This window comes from Cervus canadensis, chromosome 21 (genome assembly GCF_019320065.1).
Source record: "Cervus canadensis isolate Bull #8, Minnesota chromosome 21, ASM1932006v1, whole genome shotgun sequence".
NCBI lineage: Eukaryota > Metazoa > Chordata > Mammalia > Artiodactyla > Cervidae > Cervus > Cervus canadensis.
Genome location: NC_057406.1, coordinates 40,576,474 through 40,599,103, shown reverse-complemented (window position 1 = coordinate 40,599,103; position 22,630 = coordinate 40,576,474). Strand labels below are relative to the sequence as shown.

Sequence of the window (22,630 nt, the reverse complement as noted above, 5' to 3'; positions counted from 1 at the left end):
CAACATTTTAGCTTTGTAATAAAACAAAGAAATATGGCTACATAATGTGTATTGTGAAATGTAGCCAACTTAAGTCCAGTAAATTACATCATTGAGCATAATATAGGATGCTTGTTTTTCTGTCAAAGTCATGAATCCTTTCCAAATGTTAAATGCATTTGGCAGACACATTTTAAAATTCTTTTTTAAACAAAAGCATCAAAATTGGGATCCATAAGAATTTTCAAATTCAAATAAATATGGAATATTTCATTTCCTAAATTTAATTGTGAAATACTATTCCTTTACTTTTGTATCTCATCATATATATATTCCTTTATAATCTTCTTAGCTTGTTATAAAGAAACTTAGGGGCCATCCTGATTTCTCCCTTTCTTTTGCTCTCACAATCAATTAATCAGCAAATCCTTCAACATACATTCTTAATTATTCTTTTCTCACCCCCAAGTAGATCTTCCCCCAGCCCAAGCCACCGTCGCCTGACACTGGAACTACTGTAACAGCTTCCTTACTTGGATCACTTGTTCGACAGTCTGCAAGAAAGAGACAGAGTGATCTTTCCTGAAATATTTATCAGATCACATCACTCCAGTGGCTGCCCGTTATGCTTAAAATAAAGTCCAGACTTCTTGCCAGGGCTCAAGGATTTGTTTGCTGTCCACTGCTCCATCCTCCTAACATCCATACTATCCCATCGCTCCAGACTACAGGGGTTCTCTACTGAGGGTAGTATCGCCTCACCCTGGGGGGAAGGGAGGTGCTTGGAAAGTGTGAGGGTGGTTTTTTGTTTATTCTTTGTGTTTATTATTTTTTAAATTTTATTTGAGATATAATTGATATATAACATCGTATCAGTTTTTAGGTATACAATGTGATTTGTTATATGGTACATTGCAAAAAGATCACCACAATAAGTCTAGTTAACTCCATCATCTCACATAGGTCTATTTTTTTTCTAGTGATGAGAACTAAGATCTACTCTCTGAGCAACTTTCCAATATATAAAACAGTAACGTTAACTATAGCCACCATGCTGTGCAGCAAGAATATTTCTGAAATCACAATGGCCTGAGAGTGGGGACACCCTGGCATATTGTGGGTGAGGCCAGGGGTGCTAACACCCTCCAGGAGCCCCAAAGTCCCACAGTGCATAGCACAGTTCTACCCTACAAAGGACTGCTGTACCCAAAATGCCAGTAACATCACGCTCATTCACATCTCAAAGTCTTCACATTTGCTGTTACCTTCAGCCCAGGACATTGAAATCTTTTCCAGGCTTGCTGTTTCTCATCACCTGAGATGCAATCTCCTTTGAAAGGCCATGTCTGGCCCTCACCTCTGAAATAGCCTCCCCCACCAGTATACCTGGCATAATAATAGTCTTATTATTTCTCTACCCTGCTTTCTTCACTGTTTGGCACACATCATTATGCAAAATTATTTATTTCCTTACTCTTTTATGCTTTTCTCCCCCACTGGTATGTCAAGTCCCTCAGACAGGAACTTTGTACTCCACAGCACCTAACTGCAATGCCTAGGACATGGCAGGTGTTCAGTTATCATCTGTGAAAAAAATAAATGTCCATAATAATTTTTCCTATTTAGGATTAGGAATGAAAAGGACTTCATTGTGACCTAGAGGCTCATCTAACCTTCATTTCTAGTTATTTTTTCCTATGTTAAGTCTTCCTTTTTGTAATGGGTTCTCAGTCAAAAGTTGCTTTTACATGCTACAACCTTTATTATTACATAAATACAGTAAGCTTAAAATGTCTCAAACCAGCACTTAGCTCCTTCACAGACTGTGAAAGAGAGTTTTCTTATAAATATTTTTGTAAATCTCAGAGTAAATGTGTTACTTCTTCAGTCAATAGGGCCAGGAGTCCAGTGGTAGAACTGCTTCTGAGGACAAATAAGCAAGGTGGTGGTGGTCCCTTTACTTTGAGAGGAGGAACCCCTGAATCCACCAGAATAGAGAATAAGTATCATTTTTTGGCAAAAATGCTCACACACATATTTTCAAGACCAAGAAGAGCTGATAAGTAATGCAAAATAAATGTTTTAAAAATCACACTTCAAGAGCACTAAGCCAAAAGTTTAAACCAGGTCTATGAAAAGGGCTAAGAGAGAAGTGATAAGTATGGAATTACATCTAGATTTTAAGATATGATTTTACTTAAACATATAGCAATCTGTTACGATACATAAGAAGAAAGAGTATAATTTGATTTATGTTCCACACATATATGATACATGTTTAGAGTTATGAGGGTCTAGTTAGGTACTAATGCTAACCAGTGCTTCACTTTGAAGCATGGTATTTGAGAACTGGTATACACTTACCTATGGTTTGTGAGAGACTGTTGGGCCCAAATACTACATGCATTTTATACCTTAATACAGACTGCTAAATCACATTCTCAAAGCTCATAGCAATTCATACTCCCACAAACAATGTATAAGAATGCTCACATTTCTAGACACTCTACAATCTGTATGTTATCAATATTTAAAATTTTTGTAATTTGATTAGTAAAAAGTGAAAACTCCCTATTATTTGATTTGCATTAACCGACTACTGACATAGAGCATCTTTTACACATTTATTATCTGCAAACCCTCTTCTGTTGGTCTAATTACAGTCTTTGCCCTTTTTCTATTATTGCTGTTTTCAATCAAGTCAAGGGTACCTGGATATTAGGGGTAATAATCCTTTGTAAGTCAATCATATTGCATTTTTTTCTAGTCTGTTGTCTGTATTGCACTTCTGCTTACGATGCCTAACCACTTTCAAAAAAAATTTCTGTGTAACTGAGTATGTCAGTCTTGCCTTTTGAGTCTAAGTTCTATATCTTGCTTAGAAGATTTCTTCCACAGTGACATATAAAATTCCGGGAATTTTCTCCTAATTAGAGTTCATTCCTTCATATTCCATTAAATCCTTGATATTCTGGTGTGAAGTTAATGTAAAGTGAGGGGATAAAAGAAGATGAGAAAGAAAAGTATACAAGGAGAAAAAAGGGAATGGAAAAGTCTTGTTTTTTAACATTAAATAGGGAGTTTTAAATGTGATGCTGGATCGCTGAGTTTTTACTCTCCATATTATTAATATTAGATTATCAAAGGCGAAAACCTCAAATAGTTTTGACTTGAAAACATAATTAAGCTATAAACATAAGGGGGAAAGTATTGATTTATAACTATCTGACACAAGTAACACTATGAAGGTTTTTTAAAAATAAAAAGAGAAACTGTTATATTTTTCATACTGTGAAAAATGAAATAAGATGGTAAAAATAAATTTCAGCTCAGGTAATAGTTCGTCTTTCATAAAAGATTTAAATTTTTCAGGAGTATGATATTATTTATTGTTAAAGAGATCAGTTAATTGAGAATTAGTATAGAAATTTATTTTTCCAATGACTGAGATAGGAAAATAACTAAGGGCAGAATTTTTATACAGCTACAGGTAATAAATACCTTTTGCGACTCAAGGCAAAAGTGTTGATGCACTGCTTTCTTCTAAAGGTTCTTGCTTTAATTCCATTTAGCCTCTGAGCATTCTTACTAGGAAGTCAATTCATTCATGCATTTTATATTTTTATATATTATATAAAACTATATATTATAGTATATATACATATATTATAGTTTTGTATTTTATCTAGCATTTTTAATTGTTCCCAGCAGAAGGGTTAGTCAGAGGTCCTAGACTACTGTACTGTCAGAATCAAAAGTCAAAAATCACTGTTTTCAAACATAAAGTTAATGATATTACTGTTCTGCTTTGACACTATCAATGCTTTTCCCATGGTAAATAGAGGAAGCTCCTTAGCACTCCCACAAGTGACCTGACTCCATTCTAAAGGCATAAAGGAGACCCCCAGAACAGCAGCAAAATGGAGGATGAAGCTGAATCAATGGCAGCTGAGAGAAAAGACAAGAGAGGAGGAAAACAGCCATGAGTCCTAAGCAGCAAAGCCAAGGAGCAAGGAAATATTAAGTCTAGTATGAACAGAACTCAACATCTGGGCCTTGATCAACAGGTTAGAATCTAGGTCAAGACGACAGGGCATGAGACTCTCAGCGCCAAGAGAATCAGGAACTAGAGGGAGTGGGAGTGATGAGGGCCGTAAGCAACAGGAGCAGCCCAGCCTCAAGGAAGGCCAGCAGCACTGAGGACCCAGAAAGAAGCGGCAATTAGGCCATCTGTTCACAACGGAGGTAAGACTGAGAAGCTGCCAGTCTCCAACTGACAAGAGGCCAGGAAGCTAAAACAAACGGGGCACAAGAGCAGCAGAGACTGGAAGACACCTTGTTAGTTGGAGGTACTTCTCACCCTTATCACTAAGTCTGGCTCTCGGGGCAAAGCCTTCCCTGTGAGGTCACACAGTTAGCCACGCCAAGCCTTGTTACAAGGCCCTCTGTGGTCGGGCCCCAAACTACCTCCCCAGGCTCACCTCCTACCCCTCATCCCATTTCAAATACCACCTGCAACAACACAGATGTGGATGAGCAACAGTCTCTCCAATCCTCCCTTCTCTGCAGGCTATTTATTTTTCCTGAATGACTCTGCCCCTCACCTGCCTGGAAAATCCCTCCTCACATGTTCTTTACGCCGCCTCACATGTCCTCCTGACCAGAAAGTTTCCTGATTCCTTTGAGTTTACTGCCCTCCACTCTGGTGGCCTATCAAACACAGCCAAGAAATTATTATTTTTACTATTTTATTATCATGATGAATTATCATCACCACATCCATCATTTATCAGGTGCTTACTATGTGTCAGGGATTGTATTAAATGCTTTACATGGACTTCTCTTTAACATCCATAGTTACTATCTTCCTCCACTTTACAGGAGGAAAGTGAGATTCATAGAGTTTTAAGTATTTGCCTAAGATCACAGAGCTACTAAACAGATTTTAATGCAGTTTGTTCTGACCCAAAAACCTGTGATCTTTCCAATAAAATACCTTAATCATATTTGCTCATGTCTTTCCTTCTAACAACAAACAACTAACTTAAAGACCATGTCTTCCTCATTTTTTGATTAATACGCTCAGCAGAAACTTGGCATATAACTGATGCTCTCTAAATATTAAATACATGAATGAATGAATGACCAAGCATTCATTTCCAGTCCCTCAGGGACTAGAACATCATGGCACAGAACCAATAACACAATGTAAAACTGTCCTTATAGCATGTTAGACTAGCGGCTACCAAGTGGCTCAGATGGTCCAGAAGAAGGGACAAAGAGTAGAAGAAAGTTAGGTAAAGATTCTGGTTCAAAGAACAAGGCAAGACAACACAGTATCTTTTTTTGGAAGCTGGTTTAATTCGTCAAACAAATGGTTATTTTTAAAACAAGGAGTCTAGTTCAACATCTTTTCAAAATAACTACCTTAATTACTTCATCTCTTTTTTCACCCTAAATGAATGCAATACCATAAATATCTCTTAAACACTTGCTCTAGGTAAGGCAGAGAGGAGAATACAACAAATGTCATAAATTACCAGATTAATTTAAATTCCTTTCCCTGAAGGAGGTTCCAGTCTCCTTGAATGTACACACAGGTCGGGGGAGGAAAGAGTAGGCCATTGTGACTCTTGTGCTCAAATCCTCCAGAAATTTCCCATATAACTCAGAACAAATGCCAAAGTCCTGGTAATAGTTTAAAAACTGCTGCATCACTGATACCCATTCCCTCTCTGACCTCATCTACTGCTCACACCACTCCCCACCTCCCTCCAGCTATACACTCTCTCTCGCCTTCCCTCTCCAGGCTCCCTCTGACCTGTCCCCACTTCTCATGCCATTTCCCCCTTCCCTGCTCTATTTTTCCCTATAGCATTTAGGACCATCTAACATTCTACTTTCTTGTCTCCCCTTCCATTCTCCTGCAGAATGTAAACCTCATGAGCATGTATATTCCTGTTGGTCTTGTCTCTACTGCATTCTCAGCATCTAGATCTGTGCTTAACACATAGGAGGTATTAAATATATTGTTATTGTAGGAAAGAATGAATGAACCTCAGTCAGCTTTATGCAATGACCTACTTGTTCTTGGTATTTACTTTGGTGTCCATTGTCCATGTTTCTAAATCACATTTAGCATCACAAATTAAAATGCAACTTATAAAATTTTCTCCTGGAATTGACCAATGATGATTCTTTTCATTGTCATTTCCTGAAATGTCTTACTGTAACCATTGTCTAAAAATGTAATTGTGGTTTGAGATCCTGGTCTCAATTTTAGCAAATAATAGCTCATATTATCCCAAATGCTTCAATGTGACTTGCAAAGATATATTATCTATTCGGCTAAAATGAAAAAAGCACATAAAACTTGATTGGAAATAACTGCAGTGATTAAAATAGAGAACCTAAGAATTCTTTAAAAAAATGATTCTAGTTCTAAATTATTTTAAAATATTAACAAAAGGGTTATTGCTGTTTAGATCATTAGAATGAAATCATTAAATCATAGTTAATTGTGAATTACCAACACTAAGAACCTTTGTCAACTTAAAATATAAATCAAAGGGCCAAAAATTCAAAAGTATTTATAATTTGTTTTCAAGTGTATTATATCCTTCTTTCTAATGGTTGCCTTTTCTCCTAATTGTATGTCCTTGAGGTTTTGAGCTTAAAGGCTCCATGCATATATCAGCATTAGCAGAAAGAATATCAGATTACGATTTAAAGGGGAGGAAAATGGCCATGTATGCCAAAAAGATAGTCTGTAAGATGACATTACTTTCAGCTCATCAAACGAAATCATGTACAAGATTAAATTTATCCTGTCTCCATCTAGTTACCTCACATCGAGATCAACTTCAAAAAATCTTCTAATACTATCTAGAGAACGGCAATCAGTGAGGCTTATCAACAAGGCACATTCATGTTATAATATAAACCTCTTTCAATTTCAAAAAATTGATGGCTAAGAGCTCTTTAGCAGTGGCATTTGATTCCACATTAGTCTGCAGTGTGCCAGAGAAAAACAAAGACCCATCATTCTGAGCCTTCTATTTACAGACTCAAGCCAAACTGCAAAAAACATTCTTAAGAAAATTGCTACTGTTATTATGTACTTCCCATGAATGTAAACAGGTCTCTTTATTTCAACTCTAAATAGAAAGATAGAAACACAGCAGTTAAATATTACATTTAGAGTTGTGCTATTTCTCCAAAAAATAGTGTTTGAAAACACTAAGCATAACTGAAAGAACAGGTGAAAATAACCCCTGGAAGTTAAAGATCAACCCATCAAAGCAATTCTCTTTATGAATTTGCAAACTTTAAATTAATAAATATTTATGAATTTCCAAAGAAATAGAGGAAAACAACAGAATGGGGAAGACTAGAGATCTCTTCAAGAAAATTGGAGATACCAAGGGAATATTTCATGCAAAGATGGGCACAATCAAAGACAGAAATGGTAAGGACATAACCAAAGCAGAAGAGATTACGAAGAGGTGGCAAGAATATACAGAGGAGCTATACAAAAAGGTCTTAATGACCCATATAACCATAATGGTGTGGTCGCTCACCTAGAGTCAGATATTCTGGACTGTGAAGTCAAGTTGGGCCTTAGGAAGCATTTCGACGAACAGAGCTAGTGGAAGTGATGGAATTCCAGCTGAGCTGTTTCAAATCCTAAAAGATGATGCTGTGAAAGTGCTGCACTCAATATACCAGCAAATGTGAAAAACTCAGCAGCGGCCACAGCACTGGAAAAGGTCCGTTTTCATTCCAATTGCAAAGAAGGGCAATGCCAAAGAATGTTCAAACTACAGTACAACTGTACTCATTTCACATACTAGCAAGGTAATAGTCAAAATCCTTCAAGCTAGGCTCCAACAGTACAAGGACCAAGAACTTCCAGTTGTACAAGGTGGATTTAGAAAACGCAGAGGAACCAGAGATCAAATTGCCAACATCCACTGGATCATACAGAAAGCAAGGGAATTCCAAAAACACATCTACTTCTGCTTCACTAACTACGCTAAAGCCTTTGAGTGTGTGGATCACAACAAACTGTGGAAAGTTCTTACCAAGAGATGAGAGTAGCAGACCACCTTACCTGCCTCCTGAGAAACCTGTGTGCAGGCCAAGAAGCAACAGTTAGAACCAGATATGGAACAATAGACTGGTTCAAAATTGGGAAAGGAGTATGTCAAGGCTATATATTTCACCCTGCTTATGTGACCCTTACATGCAGAGTACATCATGTGTAATGCTGGGCAGGATGAAGCACAAGCTGGAATCAAGATTTCTGGGAGATTCAAAAGGGAGGGGATGTATGTATACCTATGGCTGATTCTTGTTGAGGTTTGCAAGAAAACAACAAAATTCTGTAAAGCAATTATCCTTCAATTAAAAACAAAATGTTGCTGGAAGAAATATCAACAATCTCAGATATGCAGATGATACTACCCTAATGGCAGAAAGTGAATGGGAACTAAAGAGCCTCCTGAAGGTGAAAGAGGAGAGTGAAAAATCTGGCTTAAAACTCAACATTCAAAACATTAAGATCATGGCATCCGGTTCCACCACTTCATGGCAAATAGACGGGGAAACAATGGAAACAGTCACAGACTTTATTTTCTTGGGCTCCAAAATCACTGCAGATGGTGATTACAGCCATGAAATTAAAAGATGCTTGCTCCTTGGAAAAAAAGCTATGACAAGTCTACACAGTGTATTAAAAAGCAGAGACATCACCCTGCTGATACGGTCTTTCCAGTAGTCATATATGGATGTGAGAGTTATACCATGAAGAAGGCTGAGCACCAAAGAATTGATGCTTTTGATTTGTGGTGTTGGAGAAGACTCCTTGAGAATCTCTTGAACTGCAAAGTGATCAAACCAGTCAATCCTAAATGAAATCAATCCTGAATATTCATTGGAAGGACGAATGCTGAAGCGGAAGCTCCAATACTCTGGCCACTTGATGCGAAGAGCCAATTCATTAGAAAAGACCCTGATAGTGGGCAAGATTGAGGGCAGGAAAAGGGGATGACAGAGGATGAGATGGTTTGATGGCATCACCAACTCAATGGACATGAATTTGAGCAAACTCCAGGGGATAGTGAACAACAGGGAAGCCTGGCATGCTGTAGTCTATGGAATCGCAGAGTCGGACACAACTTAGTGACTGAACAACAAAATTTGTAATAGAGCAAGAAAACAGACACAACAGAGGAGACAAATAACTTTTAAAAGAAATTTCATATAAAAGGAGACAAATAACTTTTTTAAAAAACTTTAAAGAACCCTGAAAGATCAGAAGTTATACACTTTTAGCACATATCTTAACTGTCTAATGCAATTAAGTTTCTGATGATGTTTATTGGTTTCTCATGTCTTCACTTACAGAAAAAACGGCTTTCCCGTGTCTTCATTTATAGAAATTAGAGAAGTAAAAACACTGTGTGACAGGTTTACATACTAGCTCATAACTGTCCAGTTTTTCTTACTAAACACTCACATTTCGACAGAGTCACTTACTGCTAGAGTTGGAAGTTTCCAGGAGAGAGGATGTCAGCCCTGGCTGCACCTATGAGGGGAGTGGGCTTAACATGCTGAAGCCCCGCTCTACCTCCAATGACTGAACTGTCTCAGATGGAGTCCAGGCAGCAGTAGCTTTACAAATCCCCCGCCAACTGATCCTAGTGAGTAGTCTGTCACCTCTTCAAAAAGAAGACCTCAGAGGGTATCCAGGCTCTGTACAAACACTTCCAATGTCAAGCTCCAAAATCTTATTTGAAGAATCTAAAGACAATATACTACTTTATGGATGGTCATTTTTCAAATGAATATGTTTCCAATTTTCCTTTTTTATTGAGGTATCATTGATTTACAATATTATATTAGTTCTCAGGTATATAACATAATGAATCAAAATTTTTATATATTATACTCCATTTAAAGTTATTATAAAATATTGGCTATATTCCCTATGTTGTACAATATATTCTTGTAGCTTAGTTATTTAATACATAATAGTTTGTATTTCTTAATCCCCTATCCTTGTCTTGCCCCTCTCCATTGGTAACCACTACTTTGTTTTCTATATCTGGGAGCTTGTTTCTGTTTTGATACATTCAGTCATTTTTTAGATCCCATATATAAGTGATAATGGGCTTCCCAGGTAGCTTAGTGATCAAGAATCTGCCTGCAATGCAGGAGCTGCTGGAGATGCGGGTTTGATCCCTGGGTTGGGAAGCTCTCCTGGAGGAGGGCATGGCAACCCGCTCCAGTATTCTTTCCTAGAGAATCCCATGGACAGAGGAAACTGACGGGCTACAGTCCATAGAGTCGCAAAGAGTCAGACACAACTGAAGCAACTAAGCATGCACACGTATGTGATAACACTCAGTCTTTGTCTTCCTCTTTTTTAAAAAATTTTTTTGGTCATGCCATGTGGCATGTGAGATCTTAGTTCCCTGGCCAGGGATTGAACCCAAGCCCCCTGAAGTGGAAGAGCAAAGTCTTAACCACTGGACCACCAGGGAAGTCCCATCTCTGTCTGACATTTCACTAAGCATAATACCCTTCAGGTCCATCCATGTCGTTGTAAACAGCAAAATTTTCATCCTTTTTATGACTAAGTAGTATTCCATTGTACCACATCTTCTTTATATGAATGGTTGATTTTACAGGGCAAAATGACCCACCATTTCCCCTAACAACTACCAGCAGAGTTCCACAATCTTTGTACTTTTCCCTTTTCCTAAAATTCACTTCCCTCAATCTCTACCTGACTGGCTTATTCTAATCACTCAGATCTGGGCTCAAATGTCACCCCTGGGAGAGGTTTTTCCTGATCATGCTTTCCCCAGCAAGCCTTCATCTCTTCACTCATGGCATTTCTCACATCTGACATGTGTGTGTGCTTGCTGACTCTCTCCCCATAAGCTTCATTCAGGGAGTCCCATCTTGCCATCTTCAGAAAGCAGCACAGTGCCAACATAGCAGCCACTGAGTAAAAATTTTTGAATGAATAAGTGAAATAGAACAAGACGTAATGGACATGCCTCTGATGAAGCCTGTGTTTTTAGAAAAAGAAGTAATGGACAATCTAAAGCAAAAAAAAAAAAAAAAATCCAGTTGGTATAAAATGTAAAATAGTTGACAATGTAGATTATAAAATAGTAGGCCAATAAAAATTATGGATGGTTTTAATTTTCTTCATACTTTTTTGTACTTTATTGTCTTCAATAAAAGTAATTATCTTTATAATTATAACCAAAGTAGTATTATAATAAAAGTAATTTTTTCTGAAAAGTTAAAAACAAAAAAACCCTCAAGTATCACAGGACAAAGATGGGATCACGTAATGAGTCCCAGTTGCTTCTGCATCATCTTGGCGTCTTCCCAGGATCCGGCATGGACAGGATGTGGCCATACTGCAGGCTGCAGGACCAGCTCTTGCTGGCCGTGGAAATCAGCCACCTATTATGGTGATCCATGTAGCTCCAACACCAGCCAAGAAGACAAGGAATCAAAATCACTGCTAATTCACCCGGAAAACTTTCCGTCATTTCCTTTGGTATTATCACACAGGCCTGTCATGGGGCAACCCAACAAATTCCACCAGTTTCTATGACACACACACACACATGTTTTCTCTCTCACAGACCACCCAAGCTATCCTTAGGACCAACTCTGGTCACCCCCCCACTCCTCCAACCTCCAGTGCCAACCACACTCCCTGAGGCTCTCTGGTTTTCTTCCCGAATCAGTCCCATTTGCTTCACACTTGAAACATCAGTGCCTTAAAAATACAGTCCTGCCCTAGAAATACTTCATTTTAAAAGGATATACTATTAAATTTAAATGTCAGTTTACAAAGTAATATGTACGGCATTATTCCATTTTTATAAAAACAAAAGAACAACAAAAAACTTGCATATGGATTCACATGTTTAAAGAGATTTAAAACAAGTATAAGAGAATACTCACCAAAGTGCTAACACAGAGACAGAACTGGTGGGGGGGGGGGGGGGCGGGCGGGGAACTACTTAATTGTCTACACTTTTACTTGACTAGGATCATTGCCACAAATGGTCATAATTATACAACTATAATTTTTAAAGAGCAGTCAAACTCTTGTGGCCAAAAAAAGAAAAAGTAAAAGTGCTAATGCACTCAGTCAGTGAGGGGTGGGGTGCTGTTGCTCCTAGCACCACTAACCCACTAGGTCTGCAAGGGCTGGTTTTCCTCACTGGGCCAGCCCAGCTTCTTGCCCACTGTTTATGAGTTGGCACATCTCCTAATTCAGAATGCAATCAGAGTAACTGGTGAAAACATTGTTAAATTATTTGTATATTCCATATTCTGGAAATCAGGACTGAATAAAATGACAACCAACTGCACAAATTATTCATTTGTTTTATTAAACTAAGAGTTGAGTATTTTTATTTATCAAGCAACTTATGCCTCCCCTCAAGAAAAACATGAATTTAAAAAATTCATATAACTCAGGCATCAACTTTATGCTCTAAAACTTTCCCTCTAGAACCTTCCTTTGTGAATGAAACCACCTTCTAATCCATCCTGGTATTCTCAAACCTACTCTCATCTTCACTTTCCACAACCAGTCACATCCAACACCACCTTCCTTCCACCCTACACCCCCTTAACAACCCTCAGGTTTGTCCCCCCTCACACCACTACCCCTATCGCCTCTGCAGTTCCAATCCACCTTCTATGACCAACACCATGACCTTCTTAACCACATGCTGACTCAAGTCTTGGAGCCTCTCAGGTAATAAGTGCAAAGAAAGTGGGTTTCTTCCTGAACCAGATTTCACCACTTCACTTTGTGGCCTTGGAAAGGACCCGTAGCTTCCCTAAGACTAGGTTTTCCCTTTTGTACGATGCAAGTCATATCTATCTTGTAAAAGGATTGCTGTAAGAATTACAGATAAGGCATGCAAAGTGCCTAGTCCTAAATGGGGCTGTATACATAGTTCAAGTCTTTAGTACTTTAATTATTTTCTTATCTGTAAAAAAAAACAGGCAATAAACCTCTGAGTTACTTTGAAGATTAAATAAGATATAAGGCACCAGTTACTGTTTCCTTTCATTTCCTTTTAATGGTTCCCCATCTCCAAGACAAAATACGGTCACTGATATTTTCCCAGTTTCATTTTCTGCCACTTCTCCTTCAGCATAATGAATTATTTAACAGTTAGACTCTGCACCTCTTTATACCCTCCTCTCCTTCAAAGCCATGTTTACAGGTAAAATCTTAGGTGTGAGAAAGTCCTTTACTATGTATTTCAACATGCAAGCTAATTATCGTATTTTCAAATTTGGAAAGCAATATCCATACAGTACAAGCATATTTAAGGGGAAGACAGGGGAGAATATTTTTACATATTAAAATTTGAAAACCACCTTCAAACCATGGCTGCTATACATGTTCATGCAAATATGATGAATGTGATGAGAGATGATAAAATTTTGCTAAGTGGTATCTGAGAAACAACTTCGCTAGAGATGAAATTTTGAGTTGAAATAAAAAGAAAAAAATGGTGCAAGTTAGAGAAAAAGTGAAAGTTGCTCAGCCGTGTCCGACTCTTTGCAACCCCATGGACTATACAGTCCATGGAATTCTCCAGGCCACAATACTGGAGTGGGCAGCCTTTCCCTTCTCCAGGGAATCTTCCCAATCCAGGGATAGAACCCAGATCTCTATATTACAGGAGGATTCTTCACCAGGGGAGCCACAAAAAAAGCCTGCAAGTTAGAGAAACTAGGTTAAAAAAAAAAGAAATATGATTGAAAGTGTGATTATGTTTGCTTGTTGAGGTTGCTTGTAAACACTTTCCAAAAGTATAAGTCCATATACTTTAGATGTTTTCATTTACTTCATAATAAATGCAATAGTAAGTATAACATTTCTTCTTTAAAAACAATAAAACTACTAGCTTAGATAAATTCAATGCTCTGTTTCTTCATAGATTGGAAAATAAATCTGGGTTTCTCCCCCATATGATTTTGTGATTTAGAATTTACAAAGGGAAGAGAAACTAACAATCTTTCTAATAAGCATAAGAGGGGAAAAAATGAGTTCTGTTTAAAGATGAAGTCAGGTACTTAAATGGCTTTCATGAGGCCCCTAATATGACAATTTCTAAAAACAAGTAAGTTCAGTGTTTATTTCTCGGACGATTTAATGAGAATCCTGAAAAAGCATCAAGTTGGCTATAAGAGGAAAAGCTGCTCTGTGTCCACAAAGCGCTCCCTCAGTACCTGGTGTCTATCCTTAGTGTCAGGCTGACAAAACGAGGAAATGAGGCAAAGATTCTTATTAGAGAGTGCACTGTAACCTAGCTGCAAAACTTTTATAAAGTTGTCACATGGACATGTTTTCTAAAATGCTACCAGGAATGCTGAATCATTTCTTTCAAAGAGGATCTTTTAAAACTTCTCTACATTTTAAACATTTTTAAAGCAAAAAAAACAAAACTCTTAAAGTTAAATTTTAGGTGTTTTTTTTTTAATGAATGTTTAATTTTCCAATTATTTTAGAACCATGACTCTTCTTCAAATACCATTTTGGCCTGGGTGACAGGCACAGTGCTCATTTACACACATCCCAAAATTACAACCAGCCAGGCCCTCAGGCCACTGAAAAGCAAGCATTATCCGTGAAATCATAAAGCCGTGGTCAAGTATTTTAGTGGACATGTACTTTGTCCAGCTCTCCAGAGATAATGAAAAGGAGAGCAGTATGATGATGCCAGAAGTCATTCTTTTTTCATAGCATTGGTACTTTTTTCTTCAAGTATGTTCTTTTGTAATTACAACAGTCATGCAGGCACAGGGCAGAGCCCTAATGTTATGAAGCCAAGACAAAGAGCATTCCAGGCTTAGGAAAGGAAATAACTAGATAAAAATTAATGAATTAATCATTTTGATTCTGCACATCTTCAGCAACACTGCCCACTTGCATTACAGTCACAGCTGAACACAGCCTGGGAAAGGGGGGGTGGCAGCATTGCTGGGTGCTGACTCTTGAAAACAACATGACCTGTAAAGATTGAGCCATGTCGCGACACTGCAAATTACTAATGTCCAACGTGAACTTAGCACAGTATTTTTCTGTTGACTGGTCCAATTACTTTTAAATAAATTATAGCTGTTGAAACAGCTTGGAAATAACCCAAAGATTTTATACTTGGCTTTATAGTTTAGTGCAACAACATCATTTCCTATATATACCTTCTAACAAACAAAACTTCCTTTTGATAAATCAGAACACTAACAAAATGTGTTTTTCAAAAATGGCTTCTATGTGATATCATCACTGCAATATTTTAGTTTCCACAATTATTTTATATTTACTTTTCATACAGGAAATATTATTGAGACTGACTTAGCTCATTTAAATACTCACACCTAAAGTATACATCATGTTTAAAGGGTCAAAATAACAGGTCTCACTATCAAATATAATGATTAATTTTATTACCCTAAAATATACTTTTATATAATTGTATAAGCCAGTTCACTGGGAACTTTAAATTATATTTATGCTAAATGCAAACTCAAAATACATATGTAAACAAGTATCATTTGCTGACAATAATTTTGATAAATTTTTGTTAATCTCTTGATATACAGAAAAAAATACACCTCAATTTTTGTAGGAAAAAATTGTAATTTGTATTTGCATTATTCTATATTAAGAAAAATGTCACACTATTCTTATAAAACATTTTTTCCCATTTTTCCTATGATGCTGATGAAAGTAATACAGGTAGCTTTTAACACTAGTCACTACCTATACTTCCTCATTTTCTTAGTCTTTCTCTGACACTAACCAATATGGACTGGTGAATGCTTGATAAAGTATATATTCTTCCAGTATAAATTTATTCTTTCATAAAATATTTACTGTATGCTCACTATGTGGTGGGCTTTGTGTTAAAGACTTTGGATGCAATATTAATTAAGATCGATTCCTTGCCTAGAGAATGCACAGTCTAGTAAAGGCAAAAGACAATTGCATTAAAGTTTACTATATATGGTGAATGCAATGAAAAACCCTAGTAGGGCTATTTGAATCAATCAGGAAAGCTAGTTAACAGTTACATTCCATGTCATTAAATTAAGTCTACCATCTTTATCAAGGAGGTGATGGCTTAACATTGCCTGGTTTGCACTTCCTTGTCTTGCTAAAACAGAGATGATAAGTGTAGACAACATCAAAACATCTCTGAAAATTACAATCACCATCCTGTTTCCTGATTTCACCAGGTTTAGCATTGTTGAATTTAAATATATCAGGTAAAGACCTAATCTAAGTTGGAAAATACCATTAAATCTAGTTGTAGTTAACAACAGACATATACTTGGTAAAAACAAAAACAAAAGACAAAACCAAAAGAACATAAACTAGAAATTTACAGCCTAACACACAAAAAATCAGATTTCCAATTGGTGTTTTTACCATGTTTATTTTTTTGACATTTAGGCATAAGAATAAAAATAAGGTATATCTGAAAGTATAAATGTTTACCATATTATGTATTAAATTAGAAGGCAGGTTGATTAGATATGTCATAGATCATGCTTTTTAAGTATAATAATACAAAACAAGACAGCCCTTGAGAAACTGTTTGAGTACATTATAAGTAAAACATGTATGATTAACATTATATACCAGATTAGAATTAACATTTTAAATGCCAACGGGCACATAAAAATAGACGTGTCACACAGAAAAGCAGTGTGTACATTTTCATTTATGCTACATATAGTACCTCAGGAATTGGGTAGAACAGACTGAATTTCTTCAACAATATGTATAGTCCTCTAAGTCTTTTGATAGGAAATCAAAGTATATTCACTACTTATTTTTTTCCAAACATTAGCTAGTCTTTAAAAGAAGCCAATACCAAAAGATTAAAAAGGACAACTGTTATATATACATGGTCCATTTGTGACATTCTGGTTTTATATATACAGTCATTTAAAACAGAAGAACCTTATTTGAAATGCACCGCTACTCATGCATTTGATATATGCCATTCTTTCAGACCATCTGTAGGCGAGTTAATTTTCCCTGGTCAGGGTGACCTTATAAGACTTTGGGCATGGCCCATCCTCACTCTGAGGGGAAATCGAGGCAGCAGCAATCCCCAGGAGTAGAGTTGTTTTTCTCCTGCAGCCAGACAAGAATAACAAAAGCCGAGGAGAAGGACAATTACTCACTCTTTTTCAAATGGGATTGGCGGGGAATTCTCTTAATAACAGTTTCCAATCTCATCAAGGAGTGGTTACATTCAGCAGAAGGCTGAGGTTCTACATCCTTTGAAACTGTGGCTCCTCAACACAAACCTACTCAAAGCCTTTGTGGATTATGGGATTGTCACTGAAACCTGAGCTTGATATAACAGCAGTTTCGAGAAGTTTGATTTATGCATTCCGACCCGGCTGAATGTCGCCTCTGAGTGCTGAGACTTGGGACTCTTATGAATCTCCCTCCCCCACAGGCCAAACAGCCATCGCCTCCCAAATTCCAGATTATATATTCATTTCCTGGGCAATTTCCCTCTTGAGGGTAAAACAATGGACTCTTTCAATCTTCTCTTATCTACAAGGGTTCTAAGAGAAGAAACAGTCCTTTCAATAGCAAGCTTCCCGACTACTTTATAAATGATGAGTGGGCGCCGAGGGTGGGGGGGACCAGGCCGAGCGGGGAAGAGGTGACAGGCAACTCACCTCTTTCAGCTGCTCCAGCTCCTGTTTGAGGCTGTCGTATTCAGCCTCCAGCTCATCATACTGCTGTTTGAGGGTCAGCTTCTCTTCCAGAACCACCAGTCCGTATTCGGCCGCCTGGATCTTTTCGTGGGTGGTCTCCGTGAGCTCCTTGGTCAGCCTCTCTATCTCGGTCTTATAATGGTCCACAGACTGCAATACCTCTTCCGCGGCCATAGCCCCGGTGGATGGAGGTAGGAGGGGGTAACCGAGTGGAGGAGATAGATGCAAAGCAGGCGGGGGAAGGGAGAAGGAACTAAAGAGGGAAGGATGAAAATGGGAAAAGAATTGCCTCTCTGGCAGCCGCAGCTACACTGCCCGAGAACCTGGCGAGAAACGTAACATGGAGAATGCAGGGGAGAGGATCAACGGCGAGGGGGCAGCTGCTGCGGCATGTGTCCTCCGGGCCGGACCCTGCCTGCGGTCAGCAGCGGTGCCGCATGGCCCAGCTGCGGCGGCCGGGGGCGGCAAGGGGCTTCGTTTCTGCTTATTCAGAGGCGCGCGGCCGCCATGTCTCGGGGCAGCGTCACTGCAGTCTCCCCGGGTCCCGCGCTCCGGCTCGCCGCGCCCGCCCGCTCCACCTGCTCCCTCCGGCCGCGCTGCAGCCGGTGCGGAATGATGCAGCGTCGGCCCGCTCCCTCCCTGCGCGCTGGCCGGGGCTCCGGGCGGGAGGCGGGGAGGCGGGGAGGCGGCGCGGGGGGAGGGGGAGGGAACAGACGGAAAACCTCCGGAGGCGCCTCCCGCCGGTGCCCGGCGCTGAGGCTGAGACGGCTGGACGCGTGCGGGGTGGGACCCCAGCCCGGCCTGGCCCTGCCCGCCCGACTGGCCGCCGGATGGGTGTCTCGCTGAGACGTGAGCCCAAGCTCAGGAAGCTGCCCGGAACCGGTGCCTTCCTCGAAGAGAAGCAAACGGTAACTAGCGCGCTCGTGCCCGGGGTCCGAGCATCCTCCTTCAGATCCCCTGGTCTCGCAGCACCCTTCTTGGTCTTCTGCACCCAAACGCTGTGCTTCCAAAGCCTTCTAGGAGCACCCGCCTTCCCGCCCGCCGACACACACACACAAGGCTCCCGCTTCCGCCCCTTCCGCCTCCTTGTCTCCCCTTCTGTCCCCTCCTTCACCTCCTGCTCTCTCCAGATAACCTTACTGTCTCAGGACAGTCTTTGCTAAAGATTGCTTGCCCTCACCCAAGCTTTCTGTGTCCAGTTTATCACATCACTACTTAGAAAAAGATCTATAATGTAGGCCTCTGGGTACTATTACTTCTTGCCCCAGTAGTTCCACTCCATGGATTCTTCAATAAAGGAAAACTGCATGAGATTCCCTCTATATAGTATCAACAGTACCCTACAATAAATAGTCTTAAAATGAGTGAATAGTTCTGGAGACCATGTGCCAAGCATTCTTCTAAGTATGGAACGTGCAATCTCTTCCATCCTAACAGCAACTCTGAGGTCTGGACCATTACAATTCACAGGTGATGAAAGAAAGCACAGAGAATTTGAGTGATTTGCCCAAAGTCAGGCAACTCTTAACTGATGAAGCCAAAATTTAATCATAACTCTAGAGCTGTAACCTGAATCATTATGTTTATTCACCTTCACTCATGACTAATGCAAAACCAACAACTATATATTACATGCTTGTAAAATGACCACTGTAATCAGTATGAAGAGTGATAATGAAGAGTCACAAAAGGAAATGAAGGTAAGGTCAGAGTGAAAGAGAATAAAGAATGAAGAAGAAATGGGAATTGAGAACAACCAAGAAGGCAGCAATAGGAGCAGAAAATGAGCTATTTCTGTGTAACTAGTAGATTGTGGAGGCGCTTCCCAGGTGGAGCTAGTGGTAAAGAACCTGCCTGCCAGTGCAGGAGATGTGGCAATAAAAGACGTGCGTTCCATACCTGGGTCTGGAAGATTCCCTGGAGAATGAAATGGCAACCCAATGCAATATTCTTGCCTGGAAAATTCCGTGGACAGAGGAGCCTGGCAGGCTACAGTCCTTATGATTGAAAAGAGTCATACACGATTGAAGTGACTTAGCGTGCAGTAGGCTGTGGAGTCAATAGATCAAGGACCTAACCAGTTCCTTCCCTCTCTCCTGGTGGCTCATTGCAGAGTAGTTTCTAAGTGGCCAAGAGGTGTTCAAACACACACACACACATGCTCTCTCTTTAAGCAGGACTCTCCCATCATTGTGTACAAGGTAAGGGAAAAAGAAGACAGTGGTTGATGGTGTGGGAGGAAGAGCAAATGACAATGTCCTTACAAAGCCTTGACTAACAGGTTCTCTGGATGTGATTCCTCAAAAATAGACCAAAACAAGAGATTCCTTCCACATGCTCGCAGTTACAACAGGATATTCTCTTGTGATTATCTGATCAAGAAAGGAGAGAAGAGAAGGCAAGGGAAGGAGAGGGGAGAGGAGGAAAGGGAAGGGAAAGGAAAAAGAAAACACATGAAATTTGTTTTGGGTTTGGATCACCACGAATTCTGTTCCAGCTTTGCAGCCTTGATCTCACTGCAGTTAAGAAGCCCATCCCCACCCATGTGCTCCTGTAGTGAGTGCCCAGTCTCCGTGACAATGACAAATGACCATGAACTGCTGAAGAAATGGAGAGGAAACCTGTGATTGCAGTTAGCTAAACTGTCTTCTTCCCAGGATGCCCTTACGCCACAAAGTATAAGCACAGCTCTTCAAAGGGATCACAACACTTGGGGTAGGTTGCTGTGTCTCTCTTTTCTCTGGATAGAACAAAGAATGGAATTTTCTTCTGTAACTTTCCTAAGTTTCCATTGCCACCCATTGCCTATGCCCCATTTTCCTGATTGATACAATTTTGTTAATATATTCAGCCTGAGTTCATTAAGACATGTACACTAGTTTAATAGTTTAAGATTTGATTACAACTTTGATCCTTTCTAAGTATTTCACTTGAAAAAAGTAAGCATTTCCTTATACATTATACTCTTCCAGTATTGCAGTTATATTTCTCTCTATATTCATATATGTGTCATACATATCATATATACATGCATACATACATATGTATATATAAATCAATGACAGGTACCCAGAAAATAATTTCTTAAATCATTTGTAGAAGCACGGTTCCCTCATATTTCTTTGTCTTAGCAGCCTCCAATCATTTATGATACTTTCTAACAAATATATTAAAAAAAGTTGTGTTTTTGTGGTCTAGTACCTCAAACCAGAGTGTCTCAGGTGTCTCAGTGGCAAAGAATCTGCCTGCCAAGCAGGAGACCTGGGTTTGATCCCTGGGTCGGGAAGGTCCCCTGGAGAAGGAAATGGCAGCCGCTCCAGTGTTCTCGCTTGGGAAATCCCATGGACGGCGGAGCCTGGTATGACTTTGCAACTGAACTGCCACCACCACCACCTCAAACCAACCTTTCAGCAACTTTGTCAGCATGAATATTGCTTTCTCTTGCTCTCATTCTTTCATTCAGTGATTAAACCAATGTTTATTAAGTATTCATTGTGTCCGAGGTACAACAGTTAAGCCTTGTGAAATCAATGACCAGTAAGATGTCAGTGCTCAAATATCCCTGACTCAACGGAGTTTATGTTCTGGGAGGGACAGAGAAAGAATAACGTATATAGAAAAACAGCAACAACAAAAAAGGAAATTAATACAATAATTCCAAATTTTGACATTGACAGGCTGCTGCTGCGGCTAAGTCCGCTCAGTCGTGTCCAACTCTGTGGGACCCCCCATAGACGGCAGCCCACCAGGCTCCTCCATCCCTGGGGTTCTCCAGGCAAGAACACTGGAGTGGGTTGCCATTTCCTTCCGCAGTGCATGAAAATGAAAACTGAAAGTGAAGTCGCTCAGTTGTGTCTGACTGTTAGCGACCCCATAGACTGCAGCCCACCAGGCTCCTCCGTCCATGGGATTTTCCAGGCAAGAGTACTGGAGTTGGTTGCCATTGCCTTCTCCGATTGACAGGCAGAATACAGCATAATGGTTAAGAGCACAACCTAGTTGGCTTGGGGCAAAACCCAAATTCGCCACTTACTAGTTATTGTGCCTCAGTTGCCTCATCCTTAAAGAGGGAATAAAAAAAAAAGGAATAATAACTTAATCAGCCAATGAGATTGCTGTGAATAGAATAGTATTTGACACCTAATAAGCAGCATATGGGCTTCCCTGATGGCTCAGACAATAAAGAATTTGCCTGCAATGCCAGAGACCCAGATTCAATCCCTGGGTCAGGAAGATGCCCTGGAAAAGAGAATGGCAACCCACTCCAGTATTCTCACCTGGAGAATTCCATGGACAGAGGAGCCTGGTGGGTTATACAGTCCATTCTGACACAAAGAGTTGGACATGACTGAGCGACTAACACTTTCTGCTCTCAAGCAGCATATGTGTGCTTGTTTCTTTAAATTTTTGAAGAAAAATAAGGATAAAATTGGGAGTTTCCCAGGTGGCACAGTGGTAAAGAATCCACCTGCCAATACAGGAGACAAGGGTTTGATCCCTGCGTCAGGGAGATCCCCTGAAGGAGGAAATGGCAATCTACTCACTCCTGTGTTCTTGCTTGAAAAATTCCATGGACAAGAGGAGCCTGGAGGGCTACAGTCCACCGGGTCGCAAAGAGTCAGACATGACTGAGTATACACATAAGGATAAAATTGAGATAGAAAAAATAAATAACAGGGTAATAAATGGAGATCTCTCTGAAGAAGTGATTTTATCTTATTATCTAAGGGACATGAAGGAATTAGATATGGCAAATGCAGGGAAAGACCTTTCCAGGGAGTGGGAACAGCATGTGTAAAAACCTCAGGCACAAAAGAACTTGGTGAGTGCAAAGAATAAA

At 39.6% G+C, this 22,630-nt stretch overlaps 2 protein-coding genes across 12 annotated transcripts in view; one reads left to right on the top strand and one right to left on the bottom strand.

Annotated features, from left to right (window-relative positions):
* Window positions 1-18,313, bottom strand: part of BICD1 (BICD cargo adaptor 1) — a 246,604-nt gene extending 228,291 nt beyond the window's left edge. For all 10 annotated transcript variants that reach the window (XM_043440940.1, XM_043440941.1, XM_043440943.1 and 7 more), the window contains exon 1: window positions 17,752-18,313. In XM_043440940.1, coding sequence (XP_043296875.1) covers window positions 17,752-17,964 — 213 coding nt within the window. In that variant the 5' untranslated portion in view covers window positions 17,965-18,313. The remainder of the gene's footprint in view (window positions 1-17,751) is intronic.
* Window positions 17,845-21,249, top strand: LOC122423673. Of its 2 annotated transcripts, XM_043440952.1 has the most exons (3): window positions 17,845-17,981; window positions 18,091-18,698; window positions 20,288-21,249. In XM_043440952.1, exons 2-3 carry the CDS (start codon window positions 18,138-18,140, stop codon window positions 20,345-20,347), a joined length of 621 nt encoding a protein of 206 aa, XP_043296887.1. In that variant the 5' UTR covers window positions 17,845-17,981; window positions 18,091-18,137; the 3' UTR covers window positions 20,348-21,249. The 2 variants fall into 2 exon arrangements, with proteins under 2 accessions (XP_043296887.1, XP_043296886.1); XM_043440951.1 differs by lacking the exon at window positions 20,288-21,249 and having other exon boundaries at window positions 18,091-19,693.
* The last annotated feature ends 1,381 nt before the right edge of the window (window positions 21,250-22,630 follow it).